Source organism: Sorex fumeus, unplaced genomic scaffold (assembly GCF_029834395.1).
Source record: "Sorex fumeus unplaced genomic scaffold, SorFum_2.1 ptg000058l, whole genome shotgun sequence".
Lineage (NCBI taxonomy): Eukaryota > Metazoa > Chordata > Mammalia > Eulipotyphla > Soricidae > Sorex > Sorex fumeus.
The window spans coordinates 18,405,307-18,424,859 of NW_026606115.1; the positions used below are offsets into that span (position 1 = coordinate 18,405,307).

A 19,553-nucleotide genomic window follows, 5' to 3' on the forward strand; every position below is an offset into this window, starting at 1 on the left:
GAGCGTCAGGACACTTGACGTATGGAGCGGCGGATGAGAAGCAATTGACAGAGAAGAAACATTGGCTTTCTTTGTTCCCTACGATGGGAAAATCGCTAGGGACTCCGTGTCTTCACTCCCAGGCAGGTTGGAGGCGGGCGGTGGAGGCAGCAGTAGATGTGTGTCAAGGAGGGTGCAAAACAGTGTGAATTCCCTTCCAGATATCTCTGGAGAGAGGGAGGAGAGAGCGAGAGAAGAGAGAAATAAAAGAGAGGAGAGAGGAGAGGAGAAAGAGAGAAGAAAGAGGGTGATGGGAGAGAGGAGAGAAGAAGAGAGGAGAGAGGAGAGGAGAAAGAGGAGAGAGATGGGAGAGAGGAGAGAGAGGAAAGAGGAGAGACAGAAGAGGAGAAAGAGAGATGGAGAGAGGGAGGGAGGAGAGCGATGAGAGAGGAGAGAAAGAAGAAAGCGGAGAGAGGAGAGGAGAAAGAGAGGGGAAAGAGGAGAGAGGTGGGAGAGAGAGGAGAGGAGAAAGAATGAGAAGAGAGAGAGGTTGGAGAAAGAGGAGAGAGGGAGGGGAGATAGAGAGAGGAGAGAGAGAGAGAGAGAGAGAGAGAGAGAGAGAGAGAGAGAGAGAGGTGCAAGACTGCACCCGATAAGGCGCTCAGCTTCTTTTCTTAGAGAGACAAATCCACAGGGTCAAAACACAGCCAAAAGCATATACTCAGGAATAACATATCACGCTAGCTTCCAGAAGTTTAAGATATAGTCATCGACACCCCCCACCCCTCCCCCCACCCCCCTCCCCCCACCCCCCAGCCGTAGCTAAGTCGAACTCCTAAGGACAGTCTGTCTGGTAGAGAGATGTTGAGAAGGACCCCATGCCAGCCCCAGCACTAAGCCAGGTTGTGCGGGCCAGGCAGGCTCCAAGGCCTGCAGTGAGTCTCCCCAGGACAGACGTTTTCATCAGGTACCTTATCCAGAAACTAGGGGGGCCCATCCATGATGCTTGCTCCCTAGTGGACTGAGCCCCCCTGCCCATCAGCGAGGGGCAGGGCGCTTTGGGGATGGCTGGTGTGGAGATATTGGGCCTGGGGGCGAGGGCTCCCGAGGCCGCCAGCTGATTGCACTGGCGATCCACGGCCCTGTGGGGCTTTTTTCTAGCAGACCTACCACCGCCAATAGAGGGGGGGGCAGACCCCTCTGGGTTGGCTCCTGCCATGGGAGTAGGAGCCTAGGGTGGCTGGGCCCCTTGAGGCCGAGTGCCCTCTCTCCACTGCTCAGCACTGTGGCCTGCTGCTTCTGTCACTGGTCCCTGGAGGGGAGCAGATGCCAGGAGTTCAAGGCCCCCAGGCATGCCTGCCTCAGGCACCAGCTCCCCCACCGTCTGTGCCCCAGTGGAGCAGGAAGTGATCCCCACGGCACTTCCTGGCTCCAGAGAAGAGAGAACATAGAACTCTGCAGCAGGCAGAGTGAGGAGGGGCTTTTGCCCTCACAGTGAGGCCCAGAGGCCAGGGAATGGGTGATGACACCCAGGGGGGCGAGGCCCAGGGGCCTCAGGGTCAGCCGTAACCCAGGGAGGTCACCACCCCCCTGGATTCTGAAGGTTCGTGGACATAGACTGGTCCAGCAGACACACATACACACACTCACCACAAGATGCAAGGGCCACAAAGCTCACACCCGGGGCCTTGTTGGGGGAGGGGGTTAGGCGGGGATGCCCTACTTAATAAAGGTTTTTAAGGAGCGGGTGAATGTGCTCATAACAGTCGCCGACGTTGGGGAGCCTGGTGGGTGCCCAGGGGTCACACCGATAGCTGCTGCCGCCGCCTGCTGCTGCTGCTGCTGCTGTTGCTGCTGCTGCTGCTGCTGATTAAGGTTGCGGGCAGTGGACTCCTCAGCTGCGCGCAGCAGGAAGGTGTAGTTCCTCACCACCTCTTCCACCTTGGCCAGCAGCTCCTGGCGCTGGGCCTCAGAGCGCACGATGAACACGAGTCGCACGAAGGTCTCAATGAGGCTGCTCAACACCTGGAAGCTGCCCGTGATAGCTGCCAGCATGTGCGTTGGGCTCTTGTCCACATTAGCCACGCGGCGGCAGGAGGCCCGGAGCTCCTTGAACTTCAGAGCCAACTCCAGCTTGTACTCAGAGAGCTGCGAGACGTAGGGCTTGGGGGCGCGGGCCTCAGGACTGGCCACGCACTGCCGCAAGACGGTCAGGAGTTCGTTGGTGTCCAGCCGGGCTGCCAGGAAGCCGTCGGGCAGGCCATAGGCATGAGCCCGCAGGGCATTGATCTTGGCCAGGCTCCCTTCGAATGTGGATGTCCGCAGGTCAATCTCTTGGGTTGGGGCCGCCTCGGGGCTCCGGCTCCGGCTGCTGCTGCTGCAAGTGGTAGCGTCCAGCACCTGTAGGGTCCTGCTCATCACTGGCATCACTTGCTCATCCAGCTTCATGCCCGGCAGAATCTTCATGGGGATGGAGTAGGAGAGCTCGTCCTTGCCATCACTGGCATCGTCAGCCATGTCGCACTTGCGGTAGTAGAAGCAGTAGCGGATGGAACAGCACTTGCCGCTCTCACTCTCCTCGTCCAGCTCGGCGGGTCTCCGGTACACCTCTTTTGGCAGTGAGAACACAGCCACTGGTCTGGGGCTTTTGGTCTCAGGGCTCACCTGGACATAGGAGGGGTCTCCCAGGGTTGGGGACTCCAAACACTTGCTTTTGGGACCCACGCCTAGAGGGAGGCCTGCCTCTACCTCCTTGGCCTCCCGGGGCAGCATGCCCAGGGGTGGGTGTGGGTAGATGTCCGAGGTCAGTGAGGCCCTGTCTCCCGGGTCTAGCTCCCCAATACTATAGCGGCGCATCAGTTTTCGGTAGTTGGGAGCTCCCAGACACTCGCCCCCCGAGGCACATGTGGTCAGGCACGATACCCCGCTCTCGGGGTCCGATCGGCACTCTCGCGATTCCAGGCTGCTAGAGCGGATATGCCGGCCAGTGATGGGGCTGCTGAGGCTCAAGCCTGGGCCGGCCTCTGGCTGCCGCTGGGTCGGGGGGAGTCTCTCCTGCTCCCTTCCCCGGAGGCTGGGCACTGGCGTCTGGGGGGCCTGAGGCCGACCCCCTCGGCAGATTCGCTTGCAGTCGCAGCTGCGTCTCTGCTCGCGCAACATGCCGGGCCCTTGCTGCACGGGGCTGCTGCGGAGCTGGCAGCTGCAGCGGCCAGGAGCCGGGGGTTGCAGGTACTCGGGGGCCGTTAGGTCCCCCTGACTGGGCGGCTTTAGAAGTTCCTCGAGGAACTCCAGCTCGTACTGCTTTACCTTCTGCAGCTGGACCTGCCGCTCATCCGTCTCCTTCTTCTGACGGGTCGGAAAAGTGGCAGAGAATAAACTGCGGAGGCGGAACGGTCCTCGTGAGGACTTGGACTTGGTGGAGCCTTTGGAGGCCGAGGGAGCTCCATCCAGGGTGATTTCGAGTTTCCTGGAGGGCATGGTGCTCACCTGGCGGCCGGGGGCCGGGGGCCTCAGTGGGCTAGGGCCTCGAGGTTGGCAGCTGGGGCTGGGGCCTCGAGGCTGGCAGCTGGGGCTGGGGCCTCGGGACTGTCGGCTGGGGCTGGGGCCCCGGGGCTGGCAGCTAGGGCTGGGGCCTCGGGACTGGCAGCTGGGGCTGGGACCTCGAGGCTGGCTGCTGGGGCTGTGGCCCCGGGGCTGGCAGCTGGGGCTCTGCAGAGCCAAGGGGTAGCTGGTGCAGGGGACCAGACCGGTCTCCTCAAGCTTGCCGCTTTGAAGTGTGCTCTCCAGCTGCCCCTTCTCCCCTTGGCTGGGGATGTTGCCTTGCTTATACGGGGCAGGCTTAGCACCCTCTGGCCCGCCCTTGCCCGCCACCTCCCCGAGAGCTGGCTTGCCGGTGGCCTCGCGACTCACTCGTGAAAGATAACTTTTGGCTGGGAAATTTGGAGCAGGCAGCCGGTCCTCTGGAGAGGACAGCTGCAGGCCGTCAGCCCGGCTGTCTGTGGTGGCCCTGGCTCCAGGGGAGGCTTCAGTGCTCAGCTGTTGCTGTGCATTCCGAGGAGTCTCTGGTGCACCAGGGCTCATTTTGAACTTGAAATTCTTACTGCCACTGGCGCCCAGCAGGCTCACTTCCGGCCTTCCTGCACTGGTTTCCAGGCGTCTTTCTCCACTGCCAGGGCTGCTGCTCCCCAAAGCACTCCCAGAGCTGCCTAGACTCTGAGTCTGAACGACCTGCTGGAGGGTGGCTGAAATGATAGCTGGGGTCACACTGCCCTTTGAGTCCAGGGTCAGCTTGGGGCTAACCCGGACCTCTTTGGGCAGGTTCTCCCTCTGCTCAGAAACCGGCTCTTCACTGAGGGTTGGAGTAGCTGCCCTCAGGGACATCTCGAGGCCTGTCCGAGAGTGGCTCGGCCCTTTGTCTTCGGGAACAGGGGGCAGCAGACTCAGAGTCTTTCGCTCGCTCAGCTGTGGGGACAGTGCTGGGTGCACGGCCAGGGCATATGTTCTCTCCCGCTGTGGTTGCATCTCTGACGGTGGCAACTTCCTCCGAGCGCCAGGGGGGCCAGGACTCTGGCCTGTGACGGCGGGCTGGAGGGAGGAGTTGGGATCTGGACGGCCGAGAGAGTAGGGGGCTGTGAGGACAGCCTGTGCTGCGCAGCTCTGGATCCGGAAGGGCAGATCCTTGCGGGCCAGGAGGCTGTCCTTATTGAGATGCTGGGCCAGGAAGTAGGTGGTGTTCTGGTGCTGTTTCATGGCAGACATCATCTCTGACATGTCAGTGAGCTCTGAAGAGTTGGTCTCATGGCCTGAGTCCAGCGATGATTCAGGGGTGATTGTGGCCAGCACAATCAGACCTGCAGAAACAGGGACAGGGCTTGCTGTGCTTACTCACACCAAATCCAAGTGCGCCAGACAGAGCGAGTGACTGGGGTGTCAAAGTGGAACCACAGGGTTTCAAGCTGGGGAGACCAGACCCAGGGAGGCCTGGTGTGGAGGGCGGGTGGAGGGTGAGACAGGTGGAGGGAACAATATAAGGCCAGCTGGAAGAGGGTTGAATCCCAAAGAGGCATAAAAGAGAAAAAGAGAAGGGGGGGAATAGTTTGATGGCAAATTAACATGCAAATCACGTGCAAAACAACATGCTAATCGTCACTATTTTTAGCTTCAACAGCTAGGACATTTTTGTTAATTGTCCTGAAGATGGCTGGCAAAGATTGGTCCCTCTGTCTGGCTAGGCCTGTCTAGGACCCTCGCAGCTGATGCCATTTAGCTGAATTTGTCCTTTCTCTGGGTGCTATATGGACCCTGAGCTTGGAAGCAACTAGTGGTGGAGCCCCTTGGCAAAGAGAAATTGTCAGCCCAAGGATCAGATATATGGATGTGGCCCTATACCAAATATGCCCTCAAAGATAGGAAGGTCAGAGATTGGTACATTCCCTGAACAGCCAAGCTCTCTCTGACTCTGTCCTCATCATTCTCTCTGTGCACACTTACCCCTGCCTAACATGCTTTTTCATGTTTCTTATTCCTTCCCATCCTCTTCTTGTTTTCTGTTAACCTGTTCTTTTTTTGAGGCAGGGGATGTATACCTGGCAGTTCTTGGGGGACCATGTGCAGCCAGGGATTGATGTGGTGCTTTGCCTCCTATAAGCAAAACACAGTTTCCAAAATGAGCTTTCTCTCCAACCTCCAACCTCTTCTTTAGAACATACATGTGGAGGAAGGGGTGTAGAACATACATGTGGAGGAAGGGGTGTAGATGTGACTATGTGTGCATGTCTGCCAAGAAAGCTTTGCTACAAGATGCATGTCTGGGTTGGAAACAGGGAGTAGCTGCTGCATTGTCTGGATCGTCTGGTTGTCCAAGCAAATCATAATGAATAATAACAGCTACTGCTCACTGAGTCTTTAGTAAGTCCTAGGCAGTGCTTAAGCGCTCCACATGAATTTAATCCTCACAATAAGCCTGTGTGATGTGACTTTTATTATCCAAACCATGGATGATGACAAAAGGGAGGTTCAATGAGAGTACGTGGCAGCTGAAGTTGAGTGAGAAAAACAGGATAGGTCCCTGCCTGACTCAGAGCCCCCTGCTTTTAGGCAGATTAAAGATGCTAGCCATGAGCAGAGATGTCCTTCCCCTCCCAGCATCCCTGTTCACCAAATCATTCATCGGTCATTTTGTTTTCCTCCAGCTGTGTGCCTGTCAGAGGCTCTTTGCCTGTCTTCTGTACCTTGACACTCTGCTCTGACCCTGCACCTGGGTCTGGCTCCATAACTGCCTGGAGCCACAATCCCTAGGATCTCACAGCAGGCCATTCCCAAGTAATGGAGTGGCCAGAGGTAGGGCACCAACTGAAGCAGGGCAACCTCATGTTTTCTTGGCCAGCTTTGAATGACCTCTGACTATCCACAGGTCTAGCACACTGTGCCCTGGCACTCAGCGTGGGAAGAAGCACTGTTGAGTGCAGGCCCTGTCAGGCCAGGAGAAGGGAAGAAAAGGCAAGAGGGAGGGGGAAATCTACAGTACTGAGTGAAGCATGGTGAGGCACAGGGACTGGGAAAAGGTTGCGGGAGATGAAACTCTGGTGGGGGATGTGGTGTTGGAACATTGTGTGCATGAAACCCTATCCCTGACTGTATTGTCAATGAAGGTGCCTAAAATGAAAAAGTAAGGACTGGAGACATAGTACAGTGGGGGAGGTTCTTTCTTGCACATAGCTGACCCAAGTTTGATCTATGGCACTGCAGAGGGTCCCTCAAGCCCTACCAGGAGTGATACACCAAGTTCAGAGCCAGGAATAAGCTCTGAGCACTGCCAGGGGTGGCCCCCAAACAGAAAATACTAATAATCCATAACATTTAGAAAGGTCCATAACATGTAGAAAGGAAATAGGAATCTCATTCTCATGCTTTTGTTTTACTACAAAAACGACACATTAAAAAAAAGACAGAGGGGCCGGAGTGATAGTACAGTGGGTTAGGCATTTGCCCTGAACATGGCCGACCCGGGTTCGATCCCCGACATCCCATATGCTATCCCAAGCACCACCAGGAGTAGTTCCTGAGTGCAGAGCCAGGAGTATCCCCCAAGCATCGCTGGGTGTGACCCCCCCCCCAATAAAAAGCAAAAAAAAAAAAAGACAGAAAGGGAGCCAGCTGTTACCTGCAGTCTGTGGGGGTGGCGGATGCGGCCCATCCTCGGAGGCTGCCAGGGCTTCTAGAGCCTGCAGAGTGGACACCAGGGCATCATCTAGCTCCTGGGCGTGATCGCGGACAGTCCGGGTTTGTACACTGTCAATCAGTGTCACTGGAATCTCGTCATATAGGAGGCCTCGCAGGTGGCGACCTTGCTCCTGGCTCTGGACAGCGCGGCGCTTCGAATCATCTTCATCGGAACTGTTATCTCGGAAACCAGGGGGTGGAGCTGCGATGGCTGGCAACAGAGCAGTACTCTCATCTTCTTCCTCCTCCTCTTCCTCGCTCCCTGGTGGTGGGAGGGACATCAAGTCTACCATATTGTCACGTGAGGAGCTGGGACGCCCCCCTTTGCTGGGGCCCGGCGGCTCCTGGTATTTGGCTTTGCAAGAGTCACAGTAGAAATTCAGGGCCTCAGCCCCAAGGGAATTGTCCAAGGTGTAGGACCGGGCCCTACTGGCACAAGGCTCGTGGTCTAGACTGGTGGCATCAAAGTCATCAGGGACCACGTCATAACCTTGGCCCGAGCTTTTGGACGTGGGGTCAGACTTGGTCCGGGGCCTGGTCTCCTCGAAGAAGATTAAGTTCTCGTTGACATCCGTTCTGCTTTCCTGCTCCTTCCTTTGTTCCCGCATGTGGAGGTAGCAAAAGCTGACAAGCTCAGAGTCGGCAGGCGGGGACGTGCTACGGCTCGGCTTCCGGGGGCTGGTTCCCATGCTGCCCACATAACTACTCTCCTTTTTCCCCAGGTGGCCCCCAGTGACAGGGCGGTGGGCACTGTGCATGTAATCTAAATCCAGAAAGAGAAGCAACAGGTGAGTTCCGGTGCCCAGAGTGCGGCTGAGTCCCCTTGGCACCTCTGGCCCAGGTAGCAGGGACCAGGAGCGCCACCTGGTGGCTGGACATTAGAGGAAGTGGACTCAACTGACCAACATCACAGCTGACACTGAAAGGTGAGGAAGGAACATCGAATGACCAAAGCTACTAATTGCCTTAATTGCTTTTTAAAAAAATTGTTTGTTTTTGGGCCACACCTCGTAATGGTCAGGATTACTCCTGGTTCTGTGCTCATGGTGGGGTGGGCAACACCTTCAGTATCTGAGTACAGTTGGATGCTTACTCTGTCATGTCTGGTTTGAGAACTCGTTTGCTATAAGCACACTTACAGAAGTGAGATTTGCTCACACCCTATCTTAGCATGGTTCTTGTTCGCACCCTCATCCTTTCCAAAGCCCTTCTAACCCACATAACCTAGCAGAAGTAAATGAATCTGGCAAGTTAGTCATGCTTCAGTAGGAAGGTGTGAAACAGGCTATACACACTACCCAAAACTTTGCGTTTGAATTAGTACAGTTACTCTCTTACCAATGGAAATGGATGGAAACTCCAGAGATAGATATATAAGCAGTGTATCTTGAAAGAGGATGGTCAGTGGAGGGACCCTAAGGAATAAAGCTTCTAAGAGGATGCATGGCTTCTGAATGTGTCAGATGTACGAGGAATAGACACACTTGGAGGTGCATATGTGGGAGGAGGGTCTGGGGAGCAGTCAATAGAACCCCTCGAATCATACTACTTCTCTGTGTTCCTGCAAGGCCAGCCTGTCTGCTTTATGGGGCAGGTGGCAGAATGCTTTAATTTGCAGCTTTTTCTTTTTTAAAAAAAGAAAAGGCAGGATAGTTTTTTATTGAACAAAAGGGCAAAACTTACTTAGAAAGATGCAAAGGGAATGAGAGAGAAAATAATGTGTTTAGGAGAGAATACAGGCTTCTCCAGAGTAGAAAAAGGTACAAGCAAAGAGCCCTCAAGATAAGCAAGCAAGGTACATGTTCAGGGAGAACGCAGGTGGGCTTGAAGAGCAAGCCTAGTAAATCGACAGCTTTTGGTAAAAAGTGGTGTGTGCATCTGTGTGTTCTCCACAGAAACACATTCTTTGTTTATTTGTGTGGTTGGGGGAGGTTTGGGCCACGCCTGGCAGTGCTCTGGGAACCAGGAAATGCTGTGGGTGGAGCCAGAATCAGCTGCATGCAAGGCAAGTGCTTTAACTCTCACCCTGGCCTATAGATGCATACTTCTGAATGGCACTTTGTGTATCTGCTTTGGGTCCCCAGGTTTTTGTGAGAACAGGCTGCATAGTGAATTTGCTATTTTCTCAGCAGAAATGTGCCGACTGTGGTGAAGGTCATCACATTTGACCCTATTTAATCCTTACAACTCAATGTGGCAGGGGCTACCATCATTCCAATTTCACAAAAGAAACATATTTAGTTGCTTATGGAACTTTCCCAAGGTGCTCTAGGTCATACATGACATGGTAGGTTTCAAAATAAAATTTATTTTTATGTATTGATTTTGGGGCTGCATCTGGCAGTACTCATATTTTACTCCTAGCTCTGCACTTGGGAATTATTCCTGGCGGGGCTCGGGGGACCATATAGGGTGCCGGGATTTGACCCAGTTTGGCCTCGTGCAAGGCACGCCCTTTACCTATTTTATTTTCTTCCCGGCCCCTAACCCAGGTTTTTGACTATTACCCTCTCATCATCACTATAGTCAAGATGTGGGAAAACAAAACCACAGAATGTCTTTCATATTTCAATTTTAGCAGAGTTAAGGTGTCAATGGTGCATTTCACTGGAGCTTATGTAACCATCCTGAAAGTACGGTGCTAGATCAGAACAACAGGGCCTCAATACACACGAAATCAAAGCTGTTTGAATTAAAAGGACAAACTATTCCACAGCAATGTATTAAAAAAAAAGGAAAAAAAACAGCATTGGGCAAATCATGGACTCTCAATGTTTATAAAAAGAGCAGAAATGTGCTCTGCACTGTGAAAAGACTTTGTGGGTTCATCCTACATAATCCTGTCAAATCCCTCATGAGATCTTATTGTCTGTAGTTTACAGATGAGGAAACATTCAGTTTATGGAGCTTGCTCATGATTGCACAGCTCAGACAGAAGCTGGGAGCGGAATTCAAGTCACTCTGACTTCAGCCCTTTCTGTTTCTCAGAGATTTCAGTGGTTCTGTAAAGCTAGTATGGGCTCGGGAAAATGCTGCATTTTACTGCATAATTGCTACAGATTTGGGTGCCAAAATTTGGGGAGCCCCAAAATGGGGTGCAACCAATATGGGAAACTGTAAAAATTGTCAGTATTATTTAATTTGCTTTTGGGTTCACACCTGGTGGTGATCAGTACTTACTCAGCGATCATTTCTTTTGGTCTCAGGGAACTATATGAGTGCTAGGAATCAAACCTGGGTTGGCCATGTGCAAGGCAAGCACCTTAACCACTGTACTATCTCTCTGGTCCCTTGCTGGTATTATTGAATATTAGGGTGTGAGGATTAGGCAGTGGCAACAATCATCTGGTGAAATATGATAGCTCAAAGGGCTAGAGCACATGCTTTGCATGTGGGAGGTCCAGGTTCAATCCCTGGCACCCCATATTTCCCCAAATTTAGCAGGAAGTGACTCCAAAGTCAGGAATGGCCCCTAGCAGTGCCAGTGTGCCCCTCCACTAAACAAACAAATGTACGTAAACTCAGCGTAAGCATAATGAGCGGAATTGATTCAGGTCTTATTGGCTGGATGTGAGAAATCTGGCTCAGCTGGGGTATTACATATATAACCCTTGGAGATTTGGGAAAGAAGCGCACTAGGTGAGGGGGCTGGAGTGATAGCACAGCAGGTAGGGTGTTTGCCTTGCACGTGGCCAACCTAAGTTCAATTCCCAACATCCCATATGGTTCCCTGAGCTCCGCTAAGGGTATTCCTGAGTGCAGAGCCATGAGTGACCCCTGTGCATCGCTGGGTGTGACCCAAAAAGAAAAAAAAAGTGCACTAGGTCAGCACTAAGCCAAGAGCAAAGCCTATCAGTTGAGGATACCTGCACTCACAGGGCATCGTCCACAGGTTCCAGGTGCCAAATACCTATAAGAGCTGTGCAACCAGCACCACCTGTTCCCATCAGATCCTGGGGCATGTCCAGTAAGCAGGTGGCAAGTTTTCTCAGACCAGGACCAGGGCTCTAAAGAGGATTCCTCTGTGTTCGACGAAAAGCATCTCAAGGTTAGGTGATGGACAGCTTACCACTTGGTACTGTGATTACCAGGTCAGAGGAGCAGCACAAGACTGGATAATTGCTGCAGATTTTGGCACCAAAAATGCAAGAAAAAAATATGTGCCCAGAGAAGCTCCAAATGTGTCTCCAGTTAGGAGGTTAGAAATGCCAGTAGATCCAGGTGCTGATGGCTGCAGGCTGGGGCACTGTGACACATGTCCCAGCTGGTGAATTTGCCTTGAACTATTCATCAGCTTTCCTCAAGGGGCTGCTCTAGTCTGTCCCTTGGTATTCAGTCACTCAAAAACTGATTTGAAAAAATCGGCTTGAACGAACAGCATGGTTATCCAACTGAGCTATGTTCCAAAATATACACCATTTATATATAAACAAAGTCAGCATGGCACGGACTCAGTCAGCTTCCTATTACTTGGCCTTGTATTCTACAGTCCAATGATCATTACTGGCCATAATAACGGAGACCTGGAGTTATGGTGAAAACATCCTGTTCTTTCTGAATCATCAACAAATAGATACTATTATGTTCAGTCTAGCTTTAGCACTCTGTGAATGTAGCTGACTTTTAACTACACAAAAATTGGTAAGCCAAGCATGAGATAAATTTATTAGCCAGTGAGCAGAATATTTAATTCATCAGATCAAATTCATTTTCTAACAGTTATCTTAGTACCAAACTACGATGCTAAGTGGGAAGTGATTTTATCCAACTGTGGCCCCAATTAGGGTCCCCCAAGGCTTATATTTTGGCATCTCCTACCAGCCTATATAGGTAGCAAATTGACATCTGTCTGAGCCTTGCTCTAAGTGGTGCCTTCAAGTATGGTTTTAGTTCTGTTGTGGCCACTGAATTTCCTTCATTAAGGCAGGGGGTATTTACTGGACTGAAAGTAGTAATCTGAATTTAATTACCTGATTCCCCAACCCTTCACGAGATTGTAAGCTTGGTGAAGGCAAAATTTATGTTATTCACAGCTCTTCCTCCAGTGCCTGGTTCATAATGAGTACTTAAATCATAACTGAAGGAAGGAGCATGGGATACTGATTAAGTAGTAGCATTCTTAGCACGTTCAGACTTTGAGTTCAACCCCTGATACCACATCATTTGCCCTTACAGACTGTCTGGTGTGGGCCTGGTGGCCACCAAATACTGCCAGGTAAAAGATCCACAAAAAATAAGTCTATAAATTCATGGGCTGTAGATGTATGTAGCTCAAGTGATAGAGAACATGCCTAGTATGTGTGAAACCCACATTTGATCTCTGGCACAGAATGGCTTTCAGAGAAGGGCAGAGTGTAGCACTGATATAAAGCATTGCCAGATATAGCGCAAAGCACTGCCTAGAGTGACACTCTTTTTTTTAAGAAATAGTTATTGAGTGAATAATTGAATAGGGTAGGATAACAGTTTGGTCTGATACTAACTTTGGGGGAACTACTGATTAATCCCAACAGGTAATCCTTTCTCTTCCGTGTCTCCATTTCCTGTTTTTTCCTGAGTCTCCAAGGAGAAGTTTTTAACAGCTGCTTGTATTTTTCAGCTGTTGATTTAAGAGAATCCTTTAAAGCCTAGTCAGATGAGCACTGAATTCAGCTAGCTTGCAGCCAACAACTGCTGTGGGGCAAGAAGAGAAAGCCTCTATAGGTCAGTAGGGAATACTGGGATAGGGTTTTTTTTTTAAAATCGATAAAATGAACACCTCACAAAGAATACTCTATCCAGCTAGATTAGCATTCTACTTTGAAGGAACAATACCAAGTTTCATGGATAAACAATAGCTTGGGAAATTCATAGCCTTGAAACTAACTTTGCAAGAGGCATTAAAGAGCTTCCTTGAAAGACAAGTCTAACTTCACAAATTCCCACAACTTCAAAAATAATGGAAGTATGGCTTAGAGGCCAGCTGGGCATTCTAGGGGAAAGGGCAGCTCAGATAGAGAAGGGAGCACCAAATAAAGGGTGTTGGGAAGATCCACCCAGGATGGGAGATGCATGCTGAAAGTAGACTATAGACCGAACATGATTGCCACTCAATGCCTCCTTTGCAAACCACAGCACCCAAAAGGAGAGAGAGAACAAAAGGGAATGTCCTGCTACAGAGGCAGGGTGGGATGGGGGGGAATGGGGGTGGGAGGATACTGGGATCCATGGTGGTGGAAAATGGGCACTGGTGGAGGGATGGGTATTTGATCATTGTATAATTGAAACCCAATCACAAAAATTTGTAAGTCTACAACTGTACCTCATGTTTTTTCACTAATAAAAATTAATAATAAAAAATAATGGAAGTAAACTCCTTCATCTCAATAATATCACTTAAAATCAATAGCCTATGTGCTCCAATCAAGAGCCACAGAATGGCAGAATGAACTGGAAAAGTGAACTCAAGTTTTTGTTGCTTTTAAGAGACATATCTGAACTGTCAGAATAAACAGAGGCTCAAAGTTAAAGACTGGGAAATAATCTTACAGGCAAATAATCCCTTTAACAAGACTGAAGTGGTCATATTTATATCAGACAATATACATTTATAATTAAAATTACTATAAGAAACAGATATGGTCATTTCATAGTGATTAAGACATCAATACATAAAAAACTCATACTCAAACATATATGTACCCAATGATGGGCCATCAAAATCCTTAAAATAGATTCTAATAGTCATAAATAAAGATATTGATAGTAACACAGTAGTAGTAGGAAACATCAATATTCCTATCACTGTTGGATAGATGAACTAGGCAAAAACTGAACAAAGAAACACAGGCCTAGAAGGAAGAAATGAAGAGATGGACCTAGCACACACATATATATATATAGGGCCATTCGTGTTCTAAAAGTTGATTGCCCATTATTCTCTAGTGCACATGGGACATTTTCCAAGATACACTGATGGGTTACAAACCATATATCCATAAAATAAAAAAGAGAGAAATCATATCAACTATCCTCTCAGACTTGGATGTTTTGAAAATGGAAATTAATAACATTACAAAATGGAGAAAAGTTCAAATACTTGAAAATTAAATTACAATTAATAAATTAAAGCTGGAGCGATAGCACAGCGGTAGGGCGTTCGCCTTACAAGCGGCCAACATGGCCGACCCGAGTTCGATTCCTCCGCCCCTCTCGGAGAGCCCGGCAAGCTACCGAGAGTATTCGATATGCCAAACACAGTAACAACAAAGTCTCCAATGGAGATGTTACTGGGTCCGCTCGAGCAAATCGACGATCAACGGGAGGGCCTTTACCTTTACCTTAATAAATTAAAGAAGTTTTTCCAAGGCAAAAATATGCCTACAATCTTGTTGTTATGTAGCACTGTAGCACTGTCCTCCCGTTGTTCATCGATTTGCTTGAGCGGACACCAGTAACATCTCACAACAAGTTGTGTGACTTGTTGTTACTGTTTTTGGCATATCAAATACATCATGGGTAGCTTGCCAGGCTCTGCCGTGTGGGCGAGATACTCTTGGTAGCTTGCCGGGCTCTCCGAGAGTGGCGGAGGAATTGAACCAGGGTTGGCTGTGTGCAAGGCAAACGCCTTACCCGCTGTGCTATGTGCTTTTAATTTTTTTTTTTTTTTTGCTTTTTGGGTCACACCCGGTGATGCACAGGGGTTACTTCTGGCTTTGCACTCAGGAATTACTCCTGGTGGTGCTCAGGGGACCATATGGATGCTGGGAATCAAACCAGGGTTGGCCGCATGCAAGGCAAATGCCCTAGTCACTGTTCTATCACTCCAGTCCCAGTCCTTTTAATTTTTAATTAATTATTTTAGTTACTTTTTTGTTTTGGCCATGCCCAGTGGTATTCAGGGCTTACTCCTGGCTCTGCACTCAGGGAACCCTCTTGGCAGGGTATGGGGGAACATATGCAATGCTGGGAATTGAACCCAGTAGGCTACATGCAAGTCAAGTAATATCATGTCGGCCCCTAGTTTTATCCTTTTTTTATCAAGAAACAAACTTGCAGGCTATTGAATGTAGCCTGCCCACAGGGCAGAGTCTGGCAAACTCCCCGTGGCGTACCAAATATGCCAAATACCAGTAACAATGATGGGTCTCATTCTCCTAAAGAGCCTTGAATATAATCTCAGGGCTAGGATGAAAGAGACGTTACTGGGGCCTGCTCGAGGCAATCGACGAATAACAGGATGATGAATGAATGAAAAAAAATCAAGAAAGAAGGAAGGAGTAGACTACAGACCAAACACGATTGTCATCCATTGCCTCTTTTGCAAACCACAACATCCAATAAGAGAGAGAGAACAAAAGGGAATGCCCTGCCACAGAGGCAGGGTGGGATGGGGGGGATGGGGGTGGGAGGGATACTGGGATCCGTGGTGGTGAGAAATGGGCACTGGTGGAGGGATGGATATTTTATCATTGTATAACTGAAACCCAAGCACAAAAATTTGTAAGTCTACAACTGTACCTCATGATGTCTCACTAATAAAAATTTAAAAAATAAAATAAAAGTAGGTAAAGTTATATACATAAAAAAATAAAAAAATAAAAAATAAAGTAAACCTGAAAAAAGGAAGAAGGAAGGAAAGGAAAAAGATAGAGAGAGGAAGGAAGGAAGGAAGGAAGGAAGGAAGGAAGGAAGGAAGGAAATGCCAAAGCAGCAACAAATGGCCAAAGGTAACAGAACAGGAGAGTTGGTTTACAGAACTGAGCTTACATGGTTGGGGTCATGGTGTGTGGAAGGTATCCTTAGGATATTGGTAGAGGGAGACAGGTACTTTAGTGGTGTGTGATGTGTTGGGAATATGTATGCATGAACTGAAGAACCAACCAAGACCATAGAGTTCCAGTAACTGAACCAGAATTGGCTATATTTAAGTAAGTGTATATTTAAGTAAGTTCAAAAGGCCCGATAATGACCCAGAGTTCCCATACCCCTAGAGGTAAAGCTGTGGGGACATTGGGGTTGTCCTTCTCGTTCCTATGTGGACAGAGAAGCCTGTGCAGAGGCATCCTGAGACCTTATCACTGTGCTGGTCCAAAGGGCCTCTCAGGAATCAGGGAAGGGCTCTAAAATCGGGAGCAGCAGTGCTAGAAGCCTCCTTTTCAGGCAGCCTTGGACTCTCTAGAAGGTGTGTCTTTGAAGAGATTTGCCTTTGGAGACTCAAGAGGACTGCAACACACAATGTACGCAGTGAGACTGGAGTGATACAGGAAGTCTGCATTCCTCAGTGGGTGCACTAGCCTCATGGCAAGGACACTGTTTATGGACAGCACTGCCTAGGGTGCCACTGGGATGATAGAAACTCTTTAGCAGGTGGGTAAGGTGGGTCTCTAGAGATTACCCTGGGGCCTTCTGTAAGTTATCTTTATTGACCCCAGTGATCTTTACTTCCACATCTAGTCTTTAGCTGGGCAACAGTCTTCGTATCTCTTCTTCCCTTGTCTTTTTCTCCTTCCCTAACTTGCTTAGTCAGAAAAAGTATTTATCAGGATGTGATGACAGTGAGAAGGAGTACAGTTGTCAAGGGGAATGCTAATGCCACTTGCTTTTCCATCATATGGTCATTCATTAGTTTGCCCACTTGGAAGCTTGACTTGGGTCAATTCCTTTGCTTCTCCATATGGGGCACTCTTCCTATGTCTTGGGGTCATCTATCCTTCTCCAAATTTGTATTTGGTGGACAACCTTCTCATTTCTATGGATGGTGTCGTGTAATGTGAATACGAAGGAGAGACAATGAGGAGACGAGTGTTGGGGGTACACAAACTCCTAAAGGCCAGATCATCTATCAGGAGCCCATTTTCATTATCAAATACTTCCATCTAGATCAGAGGTTCCCAATCTTGTTTGGCTTACTGCCCCCACTATTTTTTTCTTTTGATGGGAGGGATGCCTGGTGGGGATCAGGGGTTACTCCTGGCTCTGTGCTCGGGGGTCACTTCCCAAAGATGCTTGGGAGACCATAGAGTTCCAGTAACTGAACCAGAATTGGCTATATTTAAGTAAGTGTTTTAATCCCTTATGATATCTCTCTGCCCCCTTTTCAGAAAAAAAAAGTTACCCAAGACCACCCCTCCTCAGACTCAGAAATCTACCTTTTCTTTGTCTTTTGGGTTTGTTTTGGGGCTTCACCTGGAAGTGCTCAGGGATTAATCCTGGTTCTGCACTCAGGAGTCACTCCTGGAAGAGCTATGGGGGGATATGGGGTGCTGGGGATTAAACCCAGGTTAGTTGCACACAAAGCAAGTGTTACATACTGTATTAACTCTCTAGTCCGTAAATCTACTTTTCTGAAGTAAAGAGAAAGCACCCCCACCCCCACCAAGTACATCTGTGACTGCTGATGGCCTCCTGATGGTTCTGGTGTGGTATTGTAAAACATGGCTCTAAATCCTATATGACCATGCAGTAAATCAAGACAGCCTTCAAGAAAAGCCAAGTAGTGCATGATCCAGAGATTCACAAATGAATCTCGTAATGGAGCAGTTCACTGCAGAGATGTCTCTGTACCCCAATTATTTAAAATTTTAGAATTCCAGGAGCACGTGGCCACAAAATCAGCCACATAACATCTCATACTTTAATTTTTTACTTTTTTGTTGAATCACTGTGAGACAGACCCTTACAGACATATCATACTATTCATAACAAGCAATACAAAATAAATTATTTAACATCTGCCTGTGGGGCAGGCTTGAGTGATGATGGGAAAATTCAAAATAATGGTGGTGGGAAGGTGTAATGGTGGTGGGATTGGTGTTGAAATATTGAATATAATCAATTATTGGGCTGGAGCTATAGCACAGCGGGTAGGGCATTTGCCTTGCATGCGGCCAACCCGGGTTCGATTCCTTTGTCCCTCTTGGAGAGCCCAGCAAGCTACCAAGAGTATACCGCCCACACGGCAGAGCCTGACAAGCTCCCTGTGGTGTATTTGATATGCCAAAAATAGTAACAACAAGTCTCACAATGGAGACATTACTGGTGCCCACTTGAGCAACTCTCTGAACAATGGGAGGACAGTGCTACAATCAATAATTGTGAAAAACTTTATGAAAATAAAATTGAAAAAATTTAAAAAACAGTCAAGTGGTAAGTGGCAAGATAAGTGCAGATAGAGTCTTTAGCATGAAGAGGGTGAATTCTGGATGATAATTCTCTGTGAAAATCCTTGATATTTGGCTGCCAGAATGTGAGATGTAGTGTTCTTTTGAGTTGGTCTCCTTCTCCCACTATAATTCAGAGCAGCAGTTTCTGGACTGGGTGAATTTCCCCCAAGCCCCTTCTTTGTGCACCTATGGGACAGCGAGGGGAGGGGCGCTGAATTGCCTAACAGGGAAGCTGGTTCTTCATTATCACCACCTCTTAACTTCAAGACTTTCTGAACTCTACTCTGGCAAGCTTCCCATGACGCATTCGATATGCCAAACACAGTAACAACAAGTCTCACAATGGAGACATTACTGAGCTCACTTGAGCAAATCGATAAACAATGGGAGGACAGTGCTACAGTGCTACTCTGGGTCTTCAGTCTTTCCTAGCCCTGTCTCTCCTGGTCTCAAAATCAGACAGCTCAGTTAGTGCCCTTTCTGATGAACAAAAGAACGGATTTCATTTTCATTTTTAAACACTCCCTACCCCCTGCACTTCAGCTATGTCACCAACCCATGCAGCTCTCCTAGCTTGCGTCCCTCTAAAGCTTTATGTGAGAACTAATGCAGTTCTTTCATCAGGTCTGTTTGTGACTTGCTTGCTATCTTTCTCTTCTATTTGTTCACTGATTTAAACATAATATATTGTTATAGGTATCCCAGGTGGGATAGGCCCATCTTAAGGACAGCTGTTTGTCTCAGTGTGTCCCAGGCAGGACACAGTGGTCCATCAACTGGGTAAACTGAGAAATCAGCCATTGGCAGAATGAGGTGAACATTATAGCAGCAAAGTTCTTTTCGGTATATCTCTGGGGTCTAAAGGGTCTCCAGCACACCAAAAACCGAGGCTGAGCCCTACCTGCCTTGATCATTGGAGGTGGAAGAGGCTGGCTGGACGGTCTGGAGAAGACCATCTTCCTGGAATCCAGCAGGAGACGGCAGTACCCCGCAATCAGGCAGGCGAAGTTGGTGGCTTCAGGCCACTCCATCAACAAGACCAGGGGCTGGAGGACATGAAAAGCAACATGAGGACACTGGAAGGAGGGAAGCAGGTGCATTTCAAGGAGAATGAGAGTAAGAAAAAATACGACTTGCATAGTAATGGAAACCATGCTTTCTGAACTCCAAATTGAGGCACATGGTCTGACAATTTCTTCTGATTTGAGG

General features: G+C 49.0%; 1 protein-coding gene across 1 annotated transcript in view; it reads right to left on the reverse strand.

The window, feature by feature from the left end:
* Positions 1-800: 800 nt before the first annotated feature.
* The window catches only part of FRMPD3 (FERM and PDZ domain containing 3), a 78,043-nt gene continuing 59,290 nt past the window's right edge, over positions 801-19,553 (reverse strand). Inside the window, exons 13-15 of the mRNA XM_056125715.1 lie at positions 19,246-19,390; positions 7,142-7,963; positions 801-4,829 (exon numbers count right to left, since the gene is read on the reverse strand). Of these exons, the coding sequence (XP_055981690.1) occupies positions 1,699-4,829; positions 7,142-7,963; positions 19,246-19,390 (4,098 nt within the window). The 3' untranslated portion in view covers positions 801-1,698. The remainder of the gene's footprint in view (positions 4,830-7,141; positions 7,964-19,245; positions 19,391-19,553) is intronic.